Source organism: Triturus cristatus, chromosome 4_1 (assembly GCF_964204655.1).
Source record: "Triturus cristatus chromosome 4_1, aTriCri1.1, whole genome shotgun sequence".
NCBI classification, from domain to species: domain Eukaryota; kingdom Metazoa; phylum Chordata; class Amphibia; order Caudata; family Salamandridae; genus Triturus; species Triturus cristatus.
In genome coordinates this window covers 1,232,285,525-1,232,308,354 of record NC_140585.1, presented here as the reverse complement: position 1 = coordinate 1,232,308,354, position 22,830 = coordinate 1,232,285,525, and the positions used below count along the sequence as shown (strand labels likewise).

Below are 22,830 nucleotides of genomic sequence, written 5' to 3'. Positions count from 1 at the left end.
GTTTGGATTCCAGCAAAGTTCTGGTTCTGTAAATCTATATAGATGCAGAGTATGACTTAAATGAAGCAGAATCCTGCTCATCTGTCATGAGTGGGCCGCTATTCCTGCACTCAGATTTATGCAGTCCAGAACAATGGACCATATTTTAACGGCTAGAAAATCCGGACAGTAAAATCACTTTGGGTATGGGCAGCATTGCAGCCTGAACCTGTTTTTCTGCAACCCCCCCCCCCCCCCAACTCTCAGCCATGGCACATGAGGAGCATGTAATGCTGCGCCCTCCAGAGAAGCCTCCCATGCCCTCTCCTACCCACCATCTAACCTCCTCACCCTGCGGCACCCCTCGCTCACATTTAGGCCTGCATAGAGCAGGTGGTAAATGTGAGTGGTAATACTCCGAGGAAAGGGAATACCACGTGTATTTCGGCCTGGAAAAATCAGGCCTGCACAGGTATTCCCCCATTCCATGGGGATAAGCTCGCAATTAGATGATAATGATGTGATGATACCTAAGGGTACTGTTTTTTAGGGGTGTGGATTTATAACCCTCCAGTACCGTGCAATGCATACTCGGGGCCATACAGGAGCAGGCAGTAGTCAGGAAGTGGTAGTTGCAAGGTTGGTATGAGCTGTCATTCTGTGCACACCCACAAACCTACATGTTTAAGAGTGTTCACCAACTCCTAGTCCGTCTCTCTTCGCGTGGGAAAAGGTTGCCAATTTACTCCGGCCAAAAGCAAGACAGAAAACTTTTTCAAGGTCGGAAAAGGGGTATTGGGTCAAATGAATTTGCAATTGCTCAGCAGATTTTCAAATGAACAAATATGCGTGTGTAGAACTTATCATGAGAAAATGTATATTACAAAAGTTTTCTAAGAGTACCTTTTTTCCAGGCCTAGTTCTATAATTTATGGATCCTTGAAGTCGCAAGTCTGCACTAATGCAAGGACTTATTCCTGCAAGTCCACTTAGCTGTGTTTGTGGTTTTTGTTGTTGCAGTTTTTAGGTCTCGCCTGGCGTTAGCTACGCCATGCGAGGGCTTCTTATAATCAATACGGTCTCGGAAGGGGACTTGAAGCCCGCCCCCTCTTCCCATTGACTTGTCATAGCTTAGGCTAAACGCTGGCCTTCTATTGTGAAGGAGGCTTTTTAGTCCCTCCTTGTTGCCGCCCTGTCTACTTTTGGTCCCGCCCACCTGGACTGGATCGTTTACTCGTGGCATGACACAAGCACTTTTTTCTTCCCTTATGTAATGTCGGCTGTCCCGAAAAAGAATGCTTAGTATGCTTGTTCCACAAGAAATGTAATTCTCAATGAAGTAGGGAAAAGGGGAAAGCAAAATAAATTCTTATCTTTCAGTGGTGCTTAATGACAACTGGCGGACAGCTTAGAATGATGTGAGGTCAGCGATTACCAAATAATTTTCATCTGCTAGAACACAGTGCCACCATGCCATCCTCAATTTTGCAACAGACTCGAGCTGCATATTACCGTTGAATGTGAAATAAATTTGCATGTAACCTCAAACGGCATCTGTGTGTCCGTACTCTGTTTTTTGCATGAGATTCGTTGGCTGCAGAGGGGACTGAGCACGCATGCCCCGAGCGAATACATGGTTGCCTCCACGTGAACGTCTTGCATGGCCACTTGAACTAGTCTTCTTTAAAAGCTGCTGCGGCTTGCGATGGGGAAGATCTGGAGCCTCAAGTTCCGCAATAGGGCTGGCATATCACCGCTTGGAACCTCTGAACAAGAGGACTGTGAAGCCGGACCCATGGAGTATGAGAACCGAGACCACATTGGAACATTAGAACTTCTGGAAAAAGTTATTTCTTGTTGTACATAACAGTGCTTTTGTAGGAAGCGATTGGAGCAGCAGTAGGGGCGCGGGACGAGGTAAGTGACTCCTAAGGAAAGCTGGCAGTGGGGCGGGAAGGCTCAGGCTCTATTGTAGTAGATAACGGTTGAAGTACATTATAAACGAGCGTTTTGCGAAGCAAATAGATCTGCCCTTTTTATGACTGATACAACCTCTCAGTGACTTTCACACATACCTGTATCACCGCTCTTATAACACCGTCAAACACACATTGCTTTTACACACACAATCACGGCAAAATGTGGCAATGATGCTGGTGACCGTTGTAGTGTTGCTTGAAGTAGTAGTGGTCTTGGGGTGGCACTCGTATTAGTGATGATAATGTTGGCATGAGTACCACCGAGTTGTGTAACAAACATTCCTCGACCAGCTGTACCTATTTTATAGTGGTGATGTGGCCATGATGCTGGTGGTAGTGGTGTTGGTAATGGCGGAGATGATAGTGTGGTGTTTGTGGTTATGGTTATACTGGTGGCAATAGTGCTACTGATAGTGGTGGTGGTAGTCATAGTGGTGGTAATTATGGTGTGGTAATCGTGTCTGTGACGAGTGAAAGTGTTGGTAATGCTGGTGATAGTGATGATGTTGGAGGCTGTGATAGTTGAGCGGTTATAATGGTGGTGGTGATAGTGGGGCTATAGTGATATCGGTGATGCTGATATTTGCAATGGTGTTAATGGTGGTGGTGGTGATAATGGCAGTGGGGTAAATGATTGTGGTGGTAACGATGGTGGTGGTAATGTAACATTGCTGGCAGTGGGGGCCACGTCCATATCTTCTACGTTAGAAACGCTTTAATTGATTGCATTACTCCTCAGCCGTAGCAGCTATGAAATGTGCTTTGGGATGTCTATTATTGCAGCTGTGGTTTGCACATTCATAGAAGAGCCTCTCTTCGTAATCTCACTTTTGTTCCATAATACCGATTCACTACGGGTGGCATTTCCCCCAATGTATATGCATTTATTTTTCTTCAGTATTTCTTTTGCATCAATAATATAATGAGCATTAAAAATGCAATAGGTCTCGCCTTTCATTAAGTTAGTCTTTTGCTTTGCTATACAATGCCATTCGCAAAGCAAATGGCTTTAACTTAATCAAAGGCGAGACCTATTGCATTTTCAATGCTTGTTTAAGTATGCATCAAACACTTTTTTGTGTTCAAAATATTTTATTGAGTAAGAAAACATACAAACAGATGATATTGCGATACAAGTACAAGAAAAGCTTTCTATACACTCATTTCAAGTACACCAAATACAATTCCCAAGTAAGTAATGTGATCTCATACACCCACAACTTTAGCGATGTCTCGAAATATAAGAAATCGCTATGAGACCACTAAGAACCCAGGATCACTTATACGAACAACTGTGGATGGTATCTAACTTCATTGAAAATGAGTGGAAGTAGATGTAAAAGGGATTCCATATAATTCCAACACTGTTTACTATAGGATATGTGTATCATCTTAAAGTATTGCCTGTATAGCAATGAGAGCAGTTAAAAAAAAAAAAAAACTGGGAACCTGAAATGGGGGGGGGGTGAAGGATGAGTGAGTGATTTGGAAAAACTAGAAATGAGACTAGGTGGACACTGGGAGGTAAGTAAGAAACAAGTCTTTGTCATTTCGGGAAGAATTTTGCACGCATCGCAAACGCTGCATGCTGGCGGTCTGAATACTCTTTGCCAAATAAGCCTCTGGAAGGATGGATGTCATTTTCTTCTCAATGACATAAAGGCCTGTTTATTTTGCTTACCAGCAACTGAAGGTATTTCTAAAAGTGGATTGCTGCTATAGGAGATTTTGTGAAATACTTCAGCGTCACTTACAATGCAGTGTCTGCTTTAAATGCATGCTTGACCTGATACAGGATCTTGCCCTTAGGAAGCCTGTAACCAGGTGAAACGCGTTGGCTGCGCTTATCTGTATTCAATGAAGAAGAAACTGAATCAAGATGCACAGAATCAACCAAAATATTTTTTTATTCATTTCCTCTTGCTGTTCTATGTTCTGACCTTTATAAGTGTACTCTGTTTTGTTATATGCACACAAAATCCCTAATATTCACTAGGTGAGGGAACAAGAGTCTACGGGGTAATCTGGGTGAGCTGGCCTCCAAGTAAATAGGTACACACAACAAGAAGCTACCCTGAATGAGTGTCTGATTCTAACAAAAAAGGACATCCTAACACCTAACTTGGGGTTACAAAGTCTCAAATTGGAGTTTGACAATGGTCAACCGACCAAAGTGGATTTATCTTAGTCTGTTAGACTGGATAGGAACCTTCTTTTTCACGTCCTGACAAATGCCATGGACCCTCCTGGCCACGACTGCAGAAACATGTTGACAACACTGATGGGGATGGGGTACTAAAGCCCCTTGTCCCCACTCTTAGTTTTAATATTAAGCAAATCCCACTCCAATAAAATGTTATGTGGAGTTTGCATTAATGTTTCAATCAATCACTCTCGCCAACCTGCACAGGTCTCCACTTGGTTGTAGAAGTGCCTCCCTGTCTCCAGGTGAAGGCCCGCTCTCTATCAAACGCTTTTTTTAGAGAGCGAGGACTGCAGATGATGAAGCCTAACACTTGTGGTGTGTGAGGACAGTCCTTACATTTTTGTGATATGCCCAACACCACACAGAGAAAGGCATAGTGCGCTTCCTCCTTATTTGTTAGAATCCGACAATAATTCAGGGTAGCCTCTTGTTGTGTATACCTACTCTGTTTTGTTGCCTTTCGACTGTGTTCTAAATTGTTTCATCATATCAGATTTTGAGTTGTATTAATTGTATTAGCAAATGTTATTCCTCATGTGTTGTTCCATCATTTGTCCTTGCTTGTTCATTCCTTCCTTTTTTGCTCCTTATTCCCTCATATTTATTTGTTTTGTTAAAGGAAAAAGATAGGTAGTGTTTGTCTTTCTTCGTTGCTATTTGCATATACTATTTTATAGGATGCTTAAGTGTTCAGTGAGGGTTCTACAGGTAGAGGTTACTTGTTAGGTGGAGTGCTGGTGGTCTCTACATGTTTTTGGAATAACTTAACACTTGATTTATGTCTTCTTATCATGGTCCTTTTTGCATTACATGGGTGGGGGGGAACACATTTGAGGTTATTTGTGTGCAATGACTTGACATAATTCAAGTGTGTAATATTTCTGATTTTTAGATTTCATCTAGACCGTGCATGCACTGTCTTTTCAAGACATTTTGTTTCTTAACAGTGGAATTAGAGGCCACCCGTTGCTTACCAATAGTTTTCTTCACTGTCAAACTCATTGCCTTACTTCTTAGTAGTCAGCTGCCCGTAGGTTTCGTTCCTCTTTGTGTGTTTGTCACTTCCCTGGGGCATGGATGATTACTTGTGTCCTCACACTGCAAATTTGTTTTGCCACTATCTTTTTCATTGTCTTTAAGCACTCTACTAGATTGTCTTTTTAAGCCATCTCCGTCACATACTTGCCCACCTCCGTGTTCCTCCCCCTGCCCTGTCTCTGTTTAACCTCCCAGCCGCTCCTACCCTCCGTTGTTATCAGTTTGGGCAAGCCCCTCCTATCCTCTGTTGTCCATGTGTTTGCTCCCAGCTCATTCCTCTCTTCCACCATTATCCCTGTGTTGGTCCCCCCCTCCCTCTCTCTGTGTTGGCCACCCCTCTCTCTCTCTGTGTTGGCCTCTCTCTGTGTTGGCCACCCCTCCCTCTCTCTGTGTTGGCGGTCCCTCCCTCTCTCTGTGTTGGCCACCCCTCCCTCCCTCTCTCTGTGTTGGTCACCCCTCCCTCTCTCTGTGTTGGTCCCCCCTCTCTCTATCTGTGTTGGTCCCCCCTCCCTATCTCTGTGTTGGTTTCATCTCTCCCTCTCTGTGTTGGTTTCCCCCTCCCTCTCTCTGTATTTGTTTCCCCCCTCCCTCTCTCTGTATTTGTTTCCCCCCTCCCTCTCTCTGTATTTGTTTCCCCCCTCCCTCTCTCTGTATTGGTTTCCCCCCCCCCTCTCTCTGTGTTGGTTTCCCCCCCCCTCTCTCTGTGTTGGTTTCCCCCTCCCTCTCTCTGTATATGTTCCCCCCCCCCCTCCCTCTCTCTGTATATGTTCCCCCCCCTCCCTCTCTCTGTATATGTCCCCCCCCTCCCTCTCTCTGTATATGTTTCCCCCCTCCCTCTCTCTGTATATGTTTCCCCCTCCCTCTCTCTGTATAGGTTTCCCCCTCCCTCTCTCTGTATATGTTTCCCCCTCCCTCTCTCTGTATTTGTTTCCCCCTCCCTCTCTCTGTATTTGTTTCCCCCTCCCTCTCTCTGTATTTGTTTCCCCCTCCCTCTCTCTGTATTTGTTTCCCCCTCCCTCTCTCTGTATTTGTTCCCCCCTCCCTCTCTCTGTATTTGTTCCCCCCTCCCTCTCTCTGTATTGGTTTCCCCCCTCCCTCTCTCTGTATTGGTTTCCCCCCTCCCTCTCTCTGTATTGGTTTCCCCCCTCCCTCTCTCTGTATTGGTTTCCCCCCTCCCTCTCTCTGTATTGGTTTCCCCCCTCCCTCTCTCTGTATTTGGTTTCCCCCCTCCCTCTCTCTGTATTTGGTTTCCCCCCTCCCTCTCTCTGTATTTGGTTTCCCCCCTCCCTCTCTCTGTATTGGTTTCCCCCCTCCCTCTCTCTGTATTTGTTTCCCCCCCTCCCTCTCTCTGTATTTGGTTCCTCCCTCCCTCTCTCTGTGTTGGTTCCTCCCTCCCTCTCTCTGTGTTGGTTCCTCCCTCCCTCTCTCTGTATTTGTTTCCCCCTCCCTCTGTATTTGTTTCCCCCTCTCTCTCTCTGTATTTGTTTCCCCCCTCTCTCTCTCTCTGTATTTGTTTCCCCCCTCCCTGTATTTGTTTCCCCCCTCCCTCTCTCTGTATTTGTTTCCCCCCTCCCTCTCTCTGTATTTGTTTCCCCCCCCTCTCTCTGTATATGTTTCCCCCTCCCTCTCTCTGTATATGTGTCCCCCTCCCTCTCTCTGTATATGTGTCCCCCTCCCTCTCTCTGTATATGTTTCCCCCCCCCTCTCTCTGTATTGGTTTCCCCCCCTCTCTCTGTGTTGGTTTCCCCCTCCCTCTCTCTGTGTTGGTTTCCCCCTCCCTCTCTCTGTATATGTTCCCCCCCCCCCTCCCTCTCTCTGTATATGCCCCCCCTCCCTCTCTCTGTATATGTTTCCCCCTCCCTCTCTCTGTATATGTTTCCCCCTCCCTCTCTCTGTATATGTTTCCCCCTCCCTCTCTCTGTATATGTTTCCCCCTCCCTCTCTCTGTATATGTTTCCCCCTCCCTCTCTCTATATTTGTTTCCCCCTCCCTCTCTCTGTATTTGTTTCCCCCTCCCTCTCTCTGTATTGGTTTCCCCCCTCCCTCTCTCTGTATTTGTTTCCCCCCCCCTCTCTCTGTATATGTTTCCCCCTCCCTCTCTCTGTATATGTGTCCCCCTCCCTCTCTCTGTATATGTGTCCCCCTCCCTCTCTCTGTATATGTTTCCCCCTCCCTCTCTCTGTATTGGTTTCCCCCCCCTCTCTCTGTGTTGGTTTCCCCCTCCCTCTCTCTGTGTTGGTTTCCCCCTCCCTCTCTCTGTGTTGGTTTCCCCCTCCCTCTCTCTGTATATGTTCCCCCCTCCCTCTCTCTGTATATGCCCCCCCCTCCCTCTCTCTGTATATGTTTCCCCCTCCCTCTCTCTGTATATGTTTCCCCCTCCCTCTCTCTGTATATGTTTCCCCCTCCCTCTCTCTGTATATGTTTCCCCCTCCCTCTCTCTCTGTATATGTTTCCCCCTCCCTCTCTCTGTATATGTTTCCCCCTCCCTCTCTCTGTATTTGTTTCCCCCTCCCTCTCTCTGTATTTGTTTCCCCCTCCCTCTCTCTGTATTGGTTTCCCCCCTCCCTCTCTCTGTATTGGTTTCCCCCCTCCCTCTCTCTGTATTGGTTTCCCCCCTCCCTCTCTCTGTATTTGGTTTCCCCCCTCCCTCTCTCTGTATTTGTTTCCCCCCCTCCCTCTCTCTGTATTTGTTTCCCCCCCTCCCTCTCTCTGTATTTGTTTCCCCCCCTCCCTCTCTCTGTATTTGGTTCCTCCCTCCCTCTCTCTGTATTTGTTTCCCCCCCTCCCTCTCTCTGTATTTGGTTCCTCCCTCCCTCTCTCTGTATTTGGTTCCTCCCTCTCTCTCTCTGTATTTGTTCCCCCCTCTCTCTCTCTGTATTTGTTTCCCCCTCCCTGTATTTGTTTCCCCCCCTCCCTCTCTCTGTATTGGTTCCCCCCCTTCTCTCTGTATTGGTCCCCCCCCTTCTCTCTGTATTGGTCCCCCCCCTTCTCTCTGTATTGGTTCCCCCCCTCCCTCTCTTTGTGTTGGTTTCCCCCCCTCCCTCTCTCTGTGTTGGTTTCCCCCCCTCCCTCTCTCTGTGTTGGTTCCCCCCCTCCCTCTCTCTGTGTTGGTTCCCCCCCTCCCTCTCTCTGTGTTGGTTCCCCCCTCCCTCCCTCTGTTTGTGTTGCCCCCCGTCCCTCTGTTTTTGTTGCCCCCGTCCCTCTGTTTTTGTTGCCCCCGTCCCTCTGTTTTTGTTGCCCCCGTCCCTCTGTTTGTGTTGCCCCCGTCCCTCTGTTTGTGTTGCCCCCGTCCCTCTGTTTGTGTTGCCCCCGTCCCTCTGTTTGTGTTGCCCCTGTCCCTCTGTTTGTTGCCCCCCGTCCCTCTGTCTGTTGCCCCCCGTCCCTCTGTCTGTTGCCCCCCGTCCCTCTGTCTGTTGCCCCCCGTCCCTCTGTCTGTTGCCCCCCGTCCCTCTGTCTGTTGCCCCCCGTCCCTCTGTCTGTTGCCCCCCGTCCCTCTGTCTGTTGCCCCCCGTCCCTCTGTCTGTTGCCCCCCGTCCCTCTGTCTGTTGCCCCCGTCCCTCTGTCTGTTGCCCCCCGTCCCTCTGTCTGTGTTGCCCCCACCGTCCCTCTGTCTGTGTTGCCCCCCGTCCCTCTCTCTGTGTTGCCCCCCGTCCCTCTCTGTGTTGCCTCCACCGTCCCTCTCTGTGTTGCCTCCACCGTCCCTCTCTGTGTTGCCTCCACCGTCCCTCTCTCTCTCCCTCTGTTGGTTCCACCCCCTCCCCCTCTCTCCCTCCTCCCTCTCCCCTCTCCCCCTCCCCCTGTGTTGACTCCCACCCCCTCTCTCTCTGTGTTGCCCCCCCCCTCCCCTCTCTCTCTGGGTTGGCTCCCCCCACCTCCCCTCTCTTTGGGTTGGCTCCCCTCCCTTCCCTCTCTCTCTGGGTTGGCTCCCCTCCCTTCCCTCTCTCTCTGGGTTGGCTCCCCTCCCTTCCCTCTCTCTCTGGGTTGGCTCCCCTCCCTTCCCTCTCTCTGGGTTGGCTCTGCACCCCCCTGTGTTGGCTCCCCCTCTCTTTCTCTGTGTTGCCCCCCCGTGTTGGCTACCCACATTCCCCCTCTGGCTCCCTCCCGCTGTTTGTCTCCTGCCCTCCCCTCCGTTTTGCCTCTTGCTACCCTCCCTCTGTGTTGCTTCCCACTCCGCAATTATCATTAAAAAAAAATCTGAGGTGGTCACTGCTGGCCCCTCCTAGAGCTTTTTTCCCCAGATGCTGCCTTTTCCACCCGCCTGCAATAAAAACAAGCATTTGCAATGCAATAGGTCTCGCATTTACGAGAGTTTGAGCTATTGGCATAATAAATGACAATGCCTTTTATTTATGTGTTGTTTTTAAAACCGATAAATGAGTCATTGTCATTTACAATGCCAATAGGTAAAACTCTTGCAAATGGAAGACCTATTGCATTGCAAATGCGTTCGGCGCCCGTGCTATAAAAATAAAAAAGAAGCGTTCGGAGTGAGCGTGTCCTGCCTGCACCAGCAGGAGGACAAAACTATTTGAGGAAATAGTCCTCAGAGACAGTATTTAAAGCCTACCGAGTAACAACACACGTAACGGGGGGTGTCACCATGGGAGGTTACAAAATAAGACAAGGGGGTACTAAGGAGGGCATACTAACCCTATTGACAAATGAACAGCCACAGTTTACAGTGGACAATGATACAAGCCAATGAAAAATATGGACAGAGTGGGCGGAGCTTTAAGTCCCTACCTGAATACAGCATGCCTCGCAGAGCAGCTCATGCGCTGCCCAGGCTCGACCTAAAAAGGGCTATTACACAGCCAGTGCTGGCCATGTGAAAGTGCTTTTTTTTTTTTTAATTTTTACATTTTAGTTTCAGCTGTATAACATAGCAAAAAACACTGACAAAGCTAATAGCTTTCTTGTATGTGAGACCTATTTTCTTTGCCGGTGCTTGTTTGATCTAATATTGTCATCCATGTTTCTGTGGCTTGAATGCATGTTGTCTTCGTCTTTTTTTTGGCATAAAGCGACTTAGTGGCATAGTCTTTGTAAAATAGCACTGTGTCTTAACAATGATACAGAAAGGCTTGCAGTGGTAGGAAGGCAGCCTTCTTTACAATGTGTAGTTGTTGCAGAAGGATACTGTCACTTCCTATCAGATTCTACCACCGGCTTCTGATGCACCAAGAATAGATTGTTGCTGACATTTTAGAACAAAAAAAAGACATTTTATGGCGGTGTCGGAACACTGCACTCGCAGGTTCAACTGTAGTGCCACCTTTAGATATTGTTTTACATTTTGAATGATGTGAACCATTGTAAATGGGTGGTATTTTGACTCCTCATAGTCCTGCAAAGTTGTACCTGTAGACTAGCCAAGAGAAGCACTTTTTACGATGTCAGACGGGCTATCACAGATACTGGTCCGACTGACCTTCTGGTCCGTGTTCCCGACCGCTCAATTATGATGTGACCCCACATGGTGTGGTCTCAAGCTCCCTTTTCTGTATGGGAGCTTGCTCTGTGGTCGGAAACCGGCTGCAGCACAAGCTCCCTTACAGAAAAAGGAGTTTGTGTTCATCCATGCACTGTGTGGCAGACACCTTCAGGTGCCTGCCACACAGTGCAGGGATCAACACAGGGCACCATAGGTGGCCCCTAACCAGAGGCCGCAGAAAGAAACTTTCCAACAGACTTTCCAAGTCGGGAAGCCTGCCAGAAACCGAGCATCGTAATCTCCATAGGGATTACATGCCATTTCCGAGTGGCAGACGGGCTCCTTGAGCCCATAAGAAGCCAGCCGTAATGTCCGGCCAGTTTCAAAACAGATGGCGTCCATTGTATTGGCCCTGAAGTGTCTGTCAGATTATAAACCCGAAGCCCTTGTACCAATCGAGCTACAAAGAATAGGTCTGACCTTGTCTTGCAGTGATTTAGACCTCTCTGGAAGGAGAAAAGGCTTCTTCTGGTCCCTACCGAGGATCCAGAATGTTGGCTTGCACTGCAAAACAACAAACTTATTAACTGAGAGTACCTACTGGAAAAGCAGAGCTGTCCGTACCTGAGAGGAGGGGATACCTTCATCAGCTCTTTGTGGAAATGGGTGAAGAACTGGATGCGGCACTCTTCAAATGAGTATTGCAGCTTGACTGGGATAGTCTTGCATTGATAGCAACCAGTTCCATTACAGCTTGCACCATCCATTGCTCACGTCAGCGCTGTCAATGATGGTACCAACACAACAAATGCCCATCACACTCCAACAAGTGTGACAATTCATACTATTCCAGGTCCCCAAAGCTATAATGACTTGGGTGGCAGGTTTTAGTCATTGTTAATGTATGTTCAGTTATTAAACCACTGTTGTTCTGCTCATACCTAAATTAGACACAGTGCCACTACGTGGCAGACTGCCATAAGCTCAGGTGCTGACAATTAAGTGAGGGTGCCGAGCACTCAAAACCACCAGCTCAAATTAAGCACTGCCTATACAGGTTCCTATATTTGCGCTCTCATCAACTGCCTGACCCGCAGAAGTAAAACACCTTGTTCATCTCTGTCTGTCTGGGAGGACTCATGATGCCAGTCGTTTCCTCACCTCGATAGGCACCTTGTGGCACTGGCTGCTGCTCATAATGGTGAGAAGAGAGCATCAGGTGACCGGCCTTGTCTGTAGAGCTACCAAGATTCTGCATGATCTGTTTTCTATTCTGAATTAACGTAAGAATTATTTGGTCCCCTGGCCCTTCACACTTCATTTTCCACCACTGCCTTGGGGAGTGATGTCTGATCATGAGCGCGCACTGCTTATGTGCTTATAGGCTTCTATAGGTAGACTTCCGAATTCAGTGTGCCCATTGGGAGCGGTCTATCCCCATTGATAATGCTGATGAATTTGTCGCTTTTTCTTTAACTGTAATATCTCTCTGATTTATCGATGACTCATGTATGTGTGTTTCTCGTTCTCCCCAGCCCTTAGCAAGAAGCTGCCAGGTTTCCCGGGCTGTGGGCACCCGTGGCCAGCACAGCGCAGAAGCCAGTCAGTGGCTAGGGCAGGAGAGTCTGGCTGAGGATGACCCTGAAATGTGGGACCTTGTAAAGCGAGAAAAGGACAGACAGTGCCGTGGGCTGGAGCTTATTGCTTCTGAGGTGAGTCTGCTACATATGGTACTTATAAGGTTGGGTGGTTCTGTGAGTTGGTGATGCTGCTGTATTGCATAGGCAATGTCTATAGATCCTATACAGACCATACAATGGAAACAGCAGAGAGAGGGTAATCTTAGAAGATTGGGGTTTGCCAGTCCAGCAATGAAGGGGTGTGGTGCAAGATAGGATATTAAGTGAGAAAAGACTAGAGGGTGAGGTGTAAGATTAAGGATAATTTGGAGTTTGAGGGCAGAGAAGTGTATCTGTAATGAGGGACCCCCTATATGTACTTCTAGGTCTGGGAGAAGGGGGAAATCAACGCAAAAAAGCAAAAGAGGGAAGAGAAGTGCCTGAGTGAGGGGCCTGGACTAAAGAGCAGGCGCTGTGAGAAAGAGGGAAGAGTGAAGGAGCAGGAGCATGAACAGTGTGAGGGGGAAGAAGGGCACAAGGTAAGTCAAGGAGGAGTCAAAGTGAAGATGCAGAGTTGGTTGGAAGGCAGAGACTGTGGTAAGGGAACACGAGGAAGCTCAAATAGAGTGAGCGGAGAGCAAGGGCAGAGAAGCGGTCCAAGGAATATGTGGAAAAAGTAATTTTTGTTTATCCTACTGAGGCTGTGTTGCCTCACCTTTATTGCCGCTGGGCCTGTGGCTAGGCCTTCTTCCTTCCATAACTAGGTTGTAAAATGTGGCTTTTATATTATTTATAGAATTTCTGCAGCAGAGCTGCTCTGGAGGCCTTGGGATCCTGCCTCAATAACAAGTACTCCGAAGGATACCCTGGCAAGAGGTAATGAAATGTCCGCCTTGCGCTGCTGGGTCATGGGTCGCGCGGTACTTGCACAGATGCTCGAGAGGTGAACTAAAGCCTGTGCCAGTAGGCAGTGTAAAACCGCACTTGCTGTCGATGCAGTGTTGTAAATACCTTCCATAAGCAATGCTGTTTATACGCTGTGCCCTTGTATTCCAGTTTGCATCACTGTCACATTTCTGTGTGTGCGCGCGCGCGTGTGTGTATATGTATGTGATATATATATACATATATACATAATCACAAAATTCTTCACGTTTTAGTAAAAGAGACGGCACTCGCGGACAGAAGTAAATGGACATTGGTGTATTTCATCAGGCCACTCCGGACAAACCGGATGCGTTTCGGCTGATCACCTGAGTAGCGCCATTTTGTAGAAAGTATTTATACGGATTAAAAACATGAATATAGACAAAATACGACCAAGTTAATTGTCAATCAGCACATTAGAGTGAAACTATCGTGTGTGTGTGTGTGTGTGTGTGTGTGTGTGTGTATATATATATATATATATATATATATATAATTTTTTTTTCTTTTTTACCCAGTGGCAGTCGCCACAGGGTAGTAATAATTAGGTCTGCTTTTCAATATATAGAGCGCATTTTGGTTTGCTAATAACTTTGGGACCGTCTTCATGAAACTTTCCCAAAAAAAGTTCAGCCACCTCCTCACTTTCCTGGAAAGTTTTGGTCTAATCTGTCAGGTGGGGCACAAGAAAAAAGGGTGTCCCAAAAAGCACAAAATCCTCATTAATTTTCCAAAGACCGCTGAACAGAATTACACCAAATTTGGCAAGAAGTTAGATCTGGATCTAGAAAGCATGCTTTTTGTGATTTGGTGCAAAGCCGTTCTGTAGTTTTTGATGATTCAAGTTCAAAATATTTGTATATCTGGACAGTTTGGTTCGAAGAAGTCTCGCTAGAGTCCCTCTAACCCAGCATTAAGAAATTGAGCCTTCTGATTGGCCCCAGAGAGGTTTTTTCAGTTGGTTCAATTAGCTCCTGTGAGAGGCTGACTCCCGTGAGAACAAGAGCTGGAATTGGGTGCCAGCAACATGAGAAAATGTTGCTGGCAGTCATTACAGGATTTGGGGTTTAGTCCCCAGAAATATATAGAGGGTATCCCCTATCTTGTGTGCAGATTTACTTCACAAAAGAACCCTGCTCATAGTGGAGAAAAATCCTGTTTTCTGTGGTAGAGCCTCACCCACTCTAGTAGTGCCATGCATAATCATCGGGTTCCCATTCTGGTTCCTAAAAACCAGGATGTGCTTAACCGTTTTTCAGGGAGCACTCTGAATATTTTTCTAAGCCGGGGTAACTGAAAAGATAGAAATACCTTAAGCCAACCTAGGTGTCCCTTTATTAATTGTTGTTTGGGTATGGTTAAAAATACCTTCCAAAGAGGGGTAAGGGTTTTATGGTCCTATTACCCTTAACCACTAATCGACATATTTCAACCCTTTATCTATGGCCCTGGGCTTTTCATCAGGACAAAAAAAACACTGCCCGGTTCAAAACAATCACTACTCTCATGCCTACAAGGTGAGATCTTTATTGCCTCAAAATAGGAACCCAAGGGCCAAACTTAAAAAAAAAAAAATGGTGTGATTGTGGCAACACCCCAAAAAAGAAATGGAGGCCCAACATTTTTTCAGAAATATTTGGGGAGGAGGGCTTGAGTAGGGACCTCATTCCCCCCCCCCCCCCCCCCCACACCCCGGGCCAGATGTCTTGTATAAGAGGAAGGGGTGCGCAATCCCTATTCCTAAGCTGATGGCATCCTCTGGGTCCCCAACAGGCCGATTTCTTAAAAAATAAATAAAGGGGAGGGGGGGCACATGACTCGCTCCCAAGCCTCAAAGCGATACCGAAGGGGATGATGGACGGAGCGTTTGAGCAAATCAAACACTCACCTGATCTGGGTTTAATCCATCAACTGTTTTTGAATTTGTCACCCGAGTGGAAAGGGTATGCCCAGACGTGGGTCCCGTGCTCTCCATGCCACTGGAATCAAGCTATCCTGGCTGAAGAGGGGTGAAACTACGAAACTGGTCCTAGGATACTTGTTTCCAGTTCAGGGAGGACCTAGCTTGGCAGTTCGGGCTGGACTGTTCCCATGAGGCACAGGGTCAAGACTGATTAGCATATGGTTGGGTTCAAACTGGAATGGTATGGTGAGGAAAAAAACGATGGATTTAGTCCCAGATCTCTGTACTGGGGTGAATGTATGACATTGTTCTGCATTCTGTCCAACTGTTTTTTTGCCCAAGCCTCAAAGGGCACCGGGTACCAATCACTCAGGACTGATTGATGTAAAAAAAAAAATGCCCTTTTGTACGGCCAAAATTAACTTGAAGGAGGGCCCTCGTTGAGCCTCTTAAGGTCTCGGGGTTCCCATCTCTGGGGATGGCTCAATTACTCTGTCCTAGGAACCTCACCCCTAGGACAGAGTAGTTTCCCCGCACTAGCACGGGCAAGGAAACCTATATTTGCTGCCTCCCGGCAGGAGCATTTTTAAATCTCCTGCCAGGCGGGAGCAAGCATGCCTTTCCTGTCTGCAGCACCGCATGCAGGGATGTCATGTCTGCTCCCACTCGGCGGGAGATTTAATCATGCTTCTGACTGGTGGGAGCAGACTTCTGTTTTCCAGGCTGCAATCCAGCAGGCAGAGAAACAGATATTGCTCCCAGCTGGAGCGAGCAAGCATAAGTAGCTTTTCACTCCTGGCAGGAGCAATGCTAACTCCCGCACAATGCATGGAGCAAGCTGGGGCTGCGTGGGCCCTGGGGCTCCCCTGCACCCCTCAGTGTACTGATATGTGCGCGCCCTGGGTGGGCACAGGGACACCTACCTCTGGCCCTAGGGATGGGGTCTCCGGGCCAAGGAATGCTCTGGGGGGCAAGGGGGGGGCACACGCCCTCTCCAATAATGAATTTAGGCCATAGGGGATTTGGTCTCCAGGGCCTGTTGAGGCTCGGGAGGGGGGGGGGCCTCCCCTTAATGATGGTAATTTGCCTTGGGGATGGCGTCCCCGAGGCCATTTAAGGCTTATAGAGCAAGATTACTTACCGCCTCCCCCATTAAACGATGGCACCGAGGGATGGGGTCTCCAGGGCCTCTTAAGGCATATGCCCCCATGCCGCTTAAGGCATTGGGCCATATGTGTGTGTGTGTGTGTGTGTGTGTGTGTGTGTGTATGTATATGTGTATATATATATATTCACTGAAAAAAACATAGGTTTCACACACGTTATAGTTAGGAATTAGCATTTAAAAAACCTTGCAAATTCAATGAAAAAACCATAGGTTTCACACATGTTATAGTTAGCTGGACATTTCACTCGTAAAAAACCATTGAAATTCCCCCGTTATAGTTAGTGCAGGCAACTATAACTAACGCGACCGCAATCCTCTGCTGATGCTAATACTGTATTTAGACACTTATTTGCCCATGTCTTCTTCCATTAAATTTTAGCTATACATATATTACAAATATTTTTTTTTCATAAAGACACATATGTCATCAGCAGAGGATTGCGGTCGCGTGAGTTATAGTTGCCTGCACTAACTATAACGGGGGAATTTCAATGGTTTTTTACGAGTGAAATGTCCAGCTAACTATAACGTGTGTGAAACCTATGGTTTTTTAAGTGAATTTGTACGGTTTTTTAAATGTTAAGTTATGTATGTTTTTCTTTTTTTTTTTTTTTAAAGGTTTTTCACCATGCGCGCACCCCGCGATTTAAAAAAAAAAAAAAAAAAATACATTTTTTTTTTTCACCCTTCGGGGTCCTTTAGGGACCCCCTGACAAAGGCTAGGGGGTCAGGAACTCTCTACCCTGCCCCCTTTTCACGTTTGCCACCTCTCTTTTTCACTCTCGCACCCAAAACAAACAAAATGGCGGCCGACACATCCTGATTTCGAACGTTGACTGACATGTAACCACCAATCAGAATTACGCTCGCGCACGTTAGGGTGTGCGCACGGTGCGCGGCTATAGATATTTATGTGCTTTAACTGCAATTTTCTCAGGAAATACTGAACAGATTGACTCCATACATGCAAAAGGCACATGCCTGACCTGAGGACTACCTCTCTGCCAAATTTCAAGTAATTCTGTTCAGCCGTTTGGGCTGTACCTTCGACTAAAGGTCCTATGGGAAAATGCATGGGGAAAACGCGTTTTGGGACCCCCCTTTTTTCTCGGCCCCTGCTTGACGAATCACCCCGAGACTTTCAGGGAAGGAGCTGAGCGGAGCGCCCCATTAGTTTTGAAAATTTTGCGAGGATTCGTCAACCGGTGCCAAAGTTATTCAAAATAGAATTTTCAGATTTCCTATGGAAACACGGTCCTAACTATAACTATCTACTGGCGACCGCCAGTAGATAATCTAATTTACAAAACGCAACTGTGAATCCACAGATTATGCTGCAAATACAATTCATCACCTTAGAAATTATTAGACCAACCATGTAAGAACATAACATTATAAATATAAAATCGCCTACTCAACACCCATCAAATTACTCTTCGGTAAAAATTTCAACATTAATAATTTTACGTTCAAAGCTAGTTCCTCTGCTGACAATATAAAGAGATTAAAAAATTTCACTTTTAAAAATGACCTAGGGAAAACCAACACTATTTCTAAAAAGTGCTATGTGTTTTCTTAAAACAGTATTAAATTAGTTCTTTAAACCTATTTAGAATTTTAAAAATTACCCAAAAAAACTTTTTATACAATAACCAATATTTACAGAGCATGGGTTCAACATTAGGATTAACACCTCTTGTCGCACAGGAGAATTGTTTTCCATGTTGAGACCAAATATTTATTTCTCAATATTCCTAGACCTAGACTAAAAAACACACCACATGAACTTAATCTTGTATCATGGCATTACAAGGTTGACAACTGCGCGGCCACAGGATTCATCTAACTTTAGCCTATGAGCTCTTGCTTAACAGGAGGAAACAGGTTATCAAACATCCTGCTAATAGACCTCACCTGAGGTACTAAATTTGCTCTTAAATACAATTACATTGCACCATGAGTAACAAGGTAACAGTTCAATTGGAATCTGCTTACAGTGTGCTAAATGATATTGATAGTTTTGAATGTTATCAATTTTTTGAAAACCAGAAAAACTGTGTAATGGTACAGTCTTTCGGAATCCTGCACAAATGCTCCCCAAACGAGCTTTTTAATAAGCTCTTCACGACTGATTAAAAAGCCTTTGTGCATAGTGAAGAATTAGACCGAAAGCCCTGTAGTTAATGACTGGTTAATGTCCGCTCTAAGCAAATCATTTCCAGTGTGGATGACTGCCCCAGACCTAAATGTTTCCAAAGTTTATACTCCATGCTGGCATATCTTTTCAGGGCAACTATTGAATGAGATTCTGGTGCATATAATATCGCTGGTGGAGTCCCATACTTTTAATAGTGATGCAATGTCTCCACCCCCGCTGAATTAAAACAATTTTTTTACCAACCCAATTGCAGAGTCTTTATGAATTTGCCCCTTGCTATGGTTAGACCATGAAGGATTATTCAAATAAGTGGCCAGAGAAAGTCTTTGTAGGAAGCATTTGGTGAAAACTTTACGTATTACATCCAAAAATGCGATCGGTATTTAAGTTTTAGGATCATTCCCATCGCCCTTTTTGAATAGAGGAATGATGATGCTTCCCTTCCAAGAGAAAGGGATAGATCCAAATTTAAGCCGTGATCAAAGAGTTGTTTCAAGTAAATTGGCCAAGAACTAGGGCAAGATTTTAATATGCCGGCAATGAGTTTGTCTGAGCCAGCTGCCTGAGAACTCTTTCACACTTTTTGATTATGTTGATAATTTCTCCTCCATAATTCAAATATGGCACCGGGGTGATGGGGTAAAATGTACATCAATATAAACAATGCTTACAAGTCTTAATTTCTTAAAGGCAGACTTATTAGCACCAGACTATGTTCATTTCATGTCTTAAGAACTGCTAATAAGTCTGTGTTTGAGAACTTAAGACTTGTAAACATTGTTTATATTGATGTACATTTGACATATGTATTTGTGTTAAATATTGTATATCGTTTTTAATCACAACCTGCACATTTTTGGGTTTATGCATGGAGGGCGAGTGCTTAATGAAGGGTATGCAGTGGTTTGTGGGATTTGTATTTTTCCTAAATTTGGGGTTTGAATAGGTAATTAGTCCTGTAATGGGTGGGAATGCAAACAGGGGGCGTCTAAGAGGAGAACAACATTGAGTTGATTAATTGGGATCACAAGTTTAGCGGCTTGCTTTTCGTGAACTTGCCCAGTGGTGTGATAAGGAGGAGATGTGCCGGTTTAATTGCTGTGAACCACATTTAGCATTTGCAGGTACAGTACGTTATCACTGTGTTGGGGGAAGTCATCACGCTATTGGGTTTGAGTCTGGTATACACTGGGTGGCATTAAGTTTGATAAGAGGAGTAGTTGGTTAAAGTGGTTAGTTTAGTTTCACATGTGAGATAACAGTTGTGTCTTCACAAACACGGGTGTTCATGTATTATGTTGTTTCACATCAAATACACATGGATAATACTTGGTATAATGTGTCAAGGTATAGCTTATGCTTCATGTCTAATGTTTATAACATTGATAGCGGTTTTAATTTGGAATTATAGCTACCCCTGATGAAGGGCTGTTCAGCCCGAAATGCATTGGGTCATATGAATACAGCTGCCCAGGATGAATAATGTTCACCCATAAAAGGCACCGGATAGGCATATCTATAGCATTGGAAAAAATTTGGGAAACATGCAGCCTTTTATATGAATGAAGAAAATAATGAGAAATTCATTAAATAAAACATGGTTCAAAACGTATTAAAATGGATCAATTAACTTATGATGGAGTCTATTGAATATTGTCTGAGTCAACTGTGCGACTGGTGGTTGGAGTGTTATTGTGCGCCACATGTTATGAAGTTACACTGGAATGTGTGCCCCGTCGTGTTTTCACTTTTGTCTGCACCAAGACACGCAGCCTGCAGTGGCAGTTTGTATGGCTTTGGTGAGGGGTCCTTTGGGGTGGCACAATTTGAGCTGCTGCCCTTAAAGTCCCTCTTTAGCCTCCTTGCACCTAGATACCAGGGGCACCACTTACTAGGGACTTACAGGGAGTGCTAAAGGTATTGCCAATTGGGCTACAATTACACAGTTTTTGGGGAAGAGATCTGGCATTGGGGACCGGGTTAGCAGGAACGCAATGCACTTCCAGTCGAATCACATCAAATACCAGGCAAAAAGTGAGGGTGACCATGTCGGAAAGGGCACTTTCCTACACTAGTTTTCTACCTAATTTTGTACAGCCTTTTTGCTGCTAATGGTTGTAAGTGTTAACAAAATGTTCATGCTCCTAATGGGTCCTAGATGTGTAAAGGAATGGAGCAAATCATGAATATCTGCGTACAGGACTAACATTGTGTGCAGGTGACAGTGCAGCGATTGTATGTAGTAAATGCAGAGTACTTAAGTATTTTAAGGGATTCATCTATATATGTCAAAGGACTGTGTGCGCCGGATACTTAGCCGGATACATGTGCTCAATAAGCCACTGAAGCCGATTTATCTGTAATGTTTTCAGATGAGTATAAAGGGTGTAGGTAGTCGGACCTCTAGCACCTTCAGGCCTTTGGTGTTTACAGTGAATATTGTCCCTTTGGAGAGATTTTACATAGCTTGAACACTGTTCTTAGAAAATGCTGTTTAGAAATCTGTGGCATATTCCTCAAGAGTTTGGCTGTCTGCAGACAGTATGGTACAGGCCAAACACTCTGCATAGTGTACACACTGTTCATAGTACCCCCTGTTCTACTCATGTCTGCTTCATTATTCACTAGAGGATTGCTAGCTGTGAAGGGTTTGGGTCATGCTAAAGGCTGTCCGTAGTAGGGCATTACGTATTCAGCAAGGCTTTTTTTTTTTTTTTTAACAAAAATAAAATGTGCTGACCGATTTACAGCACAGACCCTTGAGCTTCGCTACTGCGGAATCGGGCAGCCTATATCGTGAAAATCGCAGGCATCAAACTTTACAGCTAATTTTGCATTTATTTTGTACTTTGCAAAATTGCAAAAAGCAGGAGGGTCTGCCTAAAGTAACCGAAAATCATGGCTCCGCAATGCAGTGTTCTCATCAATGATGTCATTTCAGATGTTGCAGATGTAATAGAACATGTCTTGAGTGCAATATGTGAGGTAATTAGTAGTGAATGTCGAGGGTGCAAAGTATGGTTACTTTGGTATACGAGCTATAGTTGTTAGATAACTATAACTGGTGAATTTCAAAAATTTTGTTCATTTAAAAATTGTATGTTTTAACTGACATTTTTGCCCAACTAGAACGCCTCGTTAACCTTTATTTTTCAGTGAATCACTATGCTCCTTTTATTGTAAAGCAAGATGTGCATCACTTGCGGCCAGACCCTGCACCCAAATCGCAGTGGGCGACAAAGCCACTGCTGTGGACAGGCTTCGCTCATGCGCTGTGGGGGGGTGGACACAGTACTTGGCTCACTACCACACGGTGTACTCACGCCCGCATCCCATGGAGTTTGCCCCCACACACGCGCACAAATCTCGCCTTAATTTTTTTTTATTGCTGTAGCCCACATATCCACTGTGATTCTGCTAGGGCCACGTTGGTCTTCTTGGGGGATACATTTTTAAACATCAATTTTAATTTTGACCCAAGGCGGGGGGGAAGTGTTGTGGCTCTGGGATCCCCATCCACAAGCCCTGGAATGTCTACCTAGGGAAATTTGGATGGGAAAAACGTGCTGTGGGACCCCCCCCCCCCCCTCCTTTTTTTTTTTTTTTTTTCTCCGCCCCTGCTTGATGGATCAGCCTGAAACTTTCAAGAAAATAGTGGGGTAGATGAAGATTCTTCAAACTGCACCAAAGGTATAAGCAAAAAAAGTACTTGGTCCTAACTATAAAACTACCCAGTGGCATCTGCCTCTGGGTGATGTGTGAGAGTGTGTGTGTGTGTGTATATCTAAGATTCAATAACTTTATTTCGGTCGACTGATCCTAAAAGTGCAAAATACATATACATATATTAAAACGAGTAATGTATACAAATTCATTAGTTTCAGTAAAATAATGCAATTAAAACATAATCGTGGTTTGCAAGTAATATACAAAAAACTTGTAATGATAAAAACCTTCATTTAAAATAAAAGGATTTAAAAAAATCTAAAACAATGGAACAGAGAACCCCAGTCCTTCTGACCTCCCAGCTACACTAATGAGCGTTAGGTTGCTATTCAATGGCCAGTAATAGGGGAGTCTGGTCTGAACTGATTGTGTAATTACTAGATTACTAGATTCTGCTTTTCTTTTGATTCCCCACATGGTGATGTGTACATTGTATATCGTTGTCCAGTGGCATGATGACATTCAGGTTAGTGTAAAAGTCATCAGGTGTCTGAAGCAAATGGTCCACAATAAGACCTGATGTGGCATGTTAATATTTGCATTGTGTATATTATTGTAATTGCATTGTTATAGCTCTTACTAGCCCTGATGAGGTGTCCAAGCGCTTTTTCAGCGAGTAGCACGCTACCCCGGAACCCATAAAGGATTATTGGTGAATTAGTATAGTGAAAATATTAAAGCAATTTGAGTGGT

General features: G+C 45.4%; 1 protein-coding gene across 1 annotated transcript in view; it reads left to right on the top strand.

The window, feature by feature from the left end:
• SHMT2 (serine hydroxymethyltransferase 2) overlaps window positions 1-22,830 on the top strand; it is a 135,394-nt gene that overhangs the window by 23,567 nt on the left and 88,997 nt on the right. Inside the window, exons 2-3 of the mRNA XM_085654633.1 lie at window positions 12,172-12,348; window positions 13,052-13,131. Of these exons, the coding sequence (XP_085510759.1) occupies window positions 12,172-12,348; window positions 13,052-13,131 (257 nt within the window). The remainder of the gene's footprint in view (window positions 1-12,171; window positions 12,349-13,051; window positions 13,132-22,830) is intronic.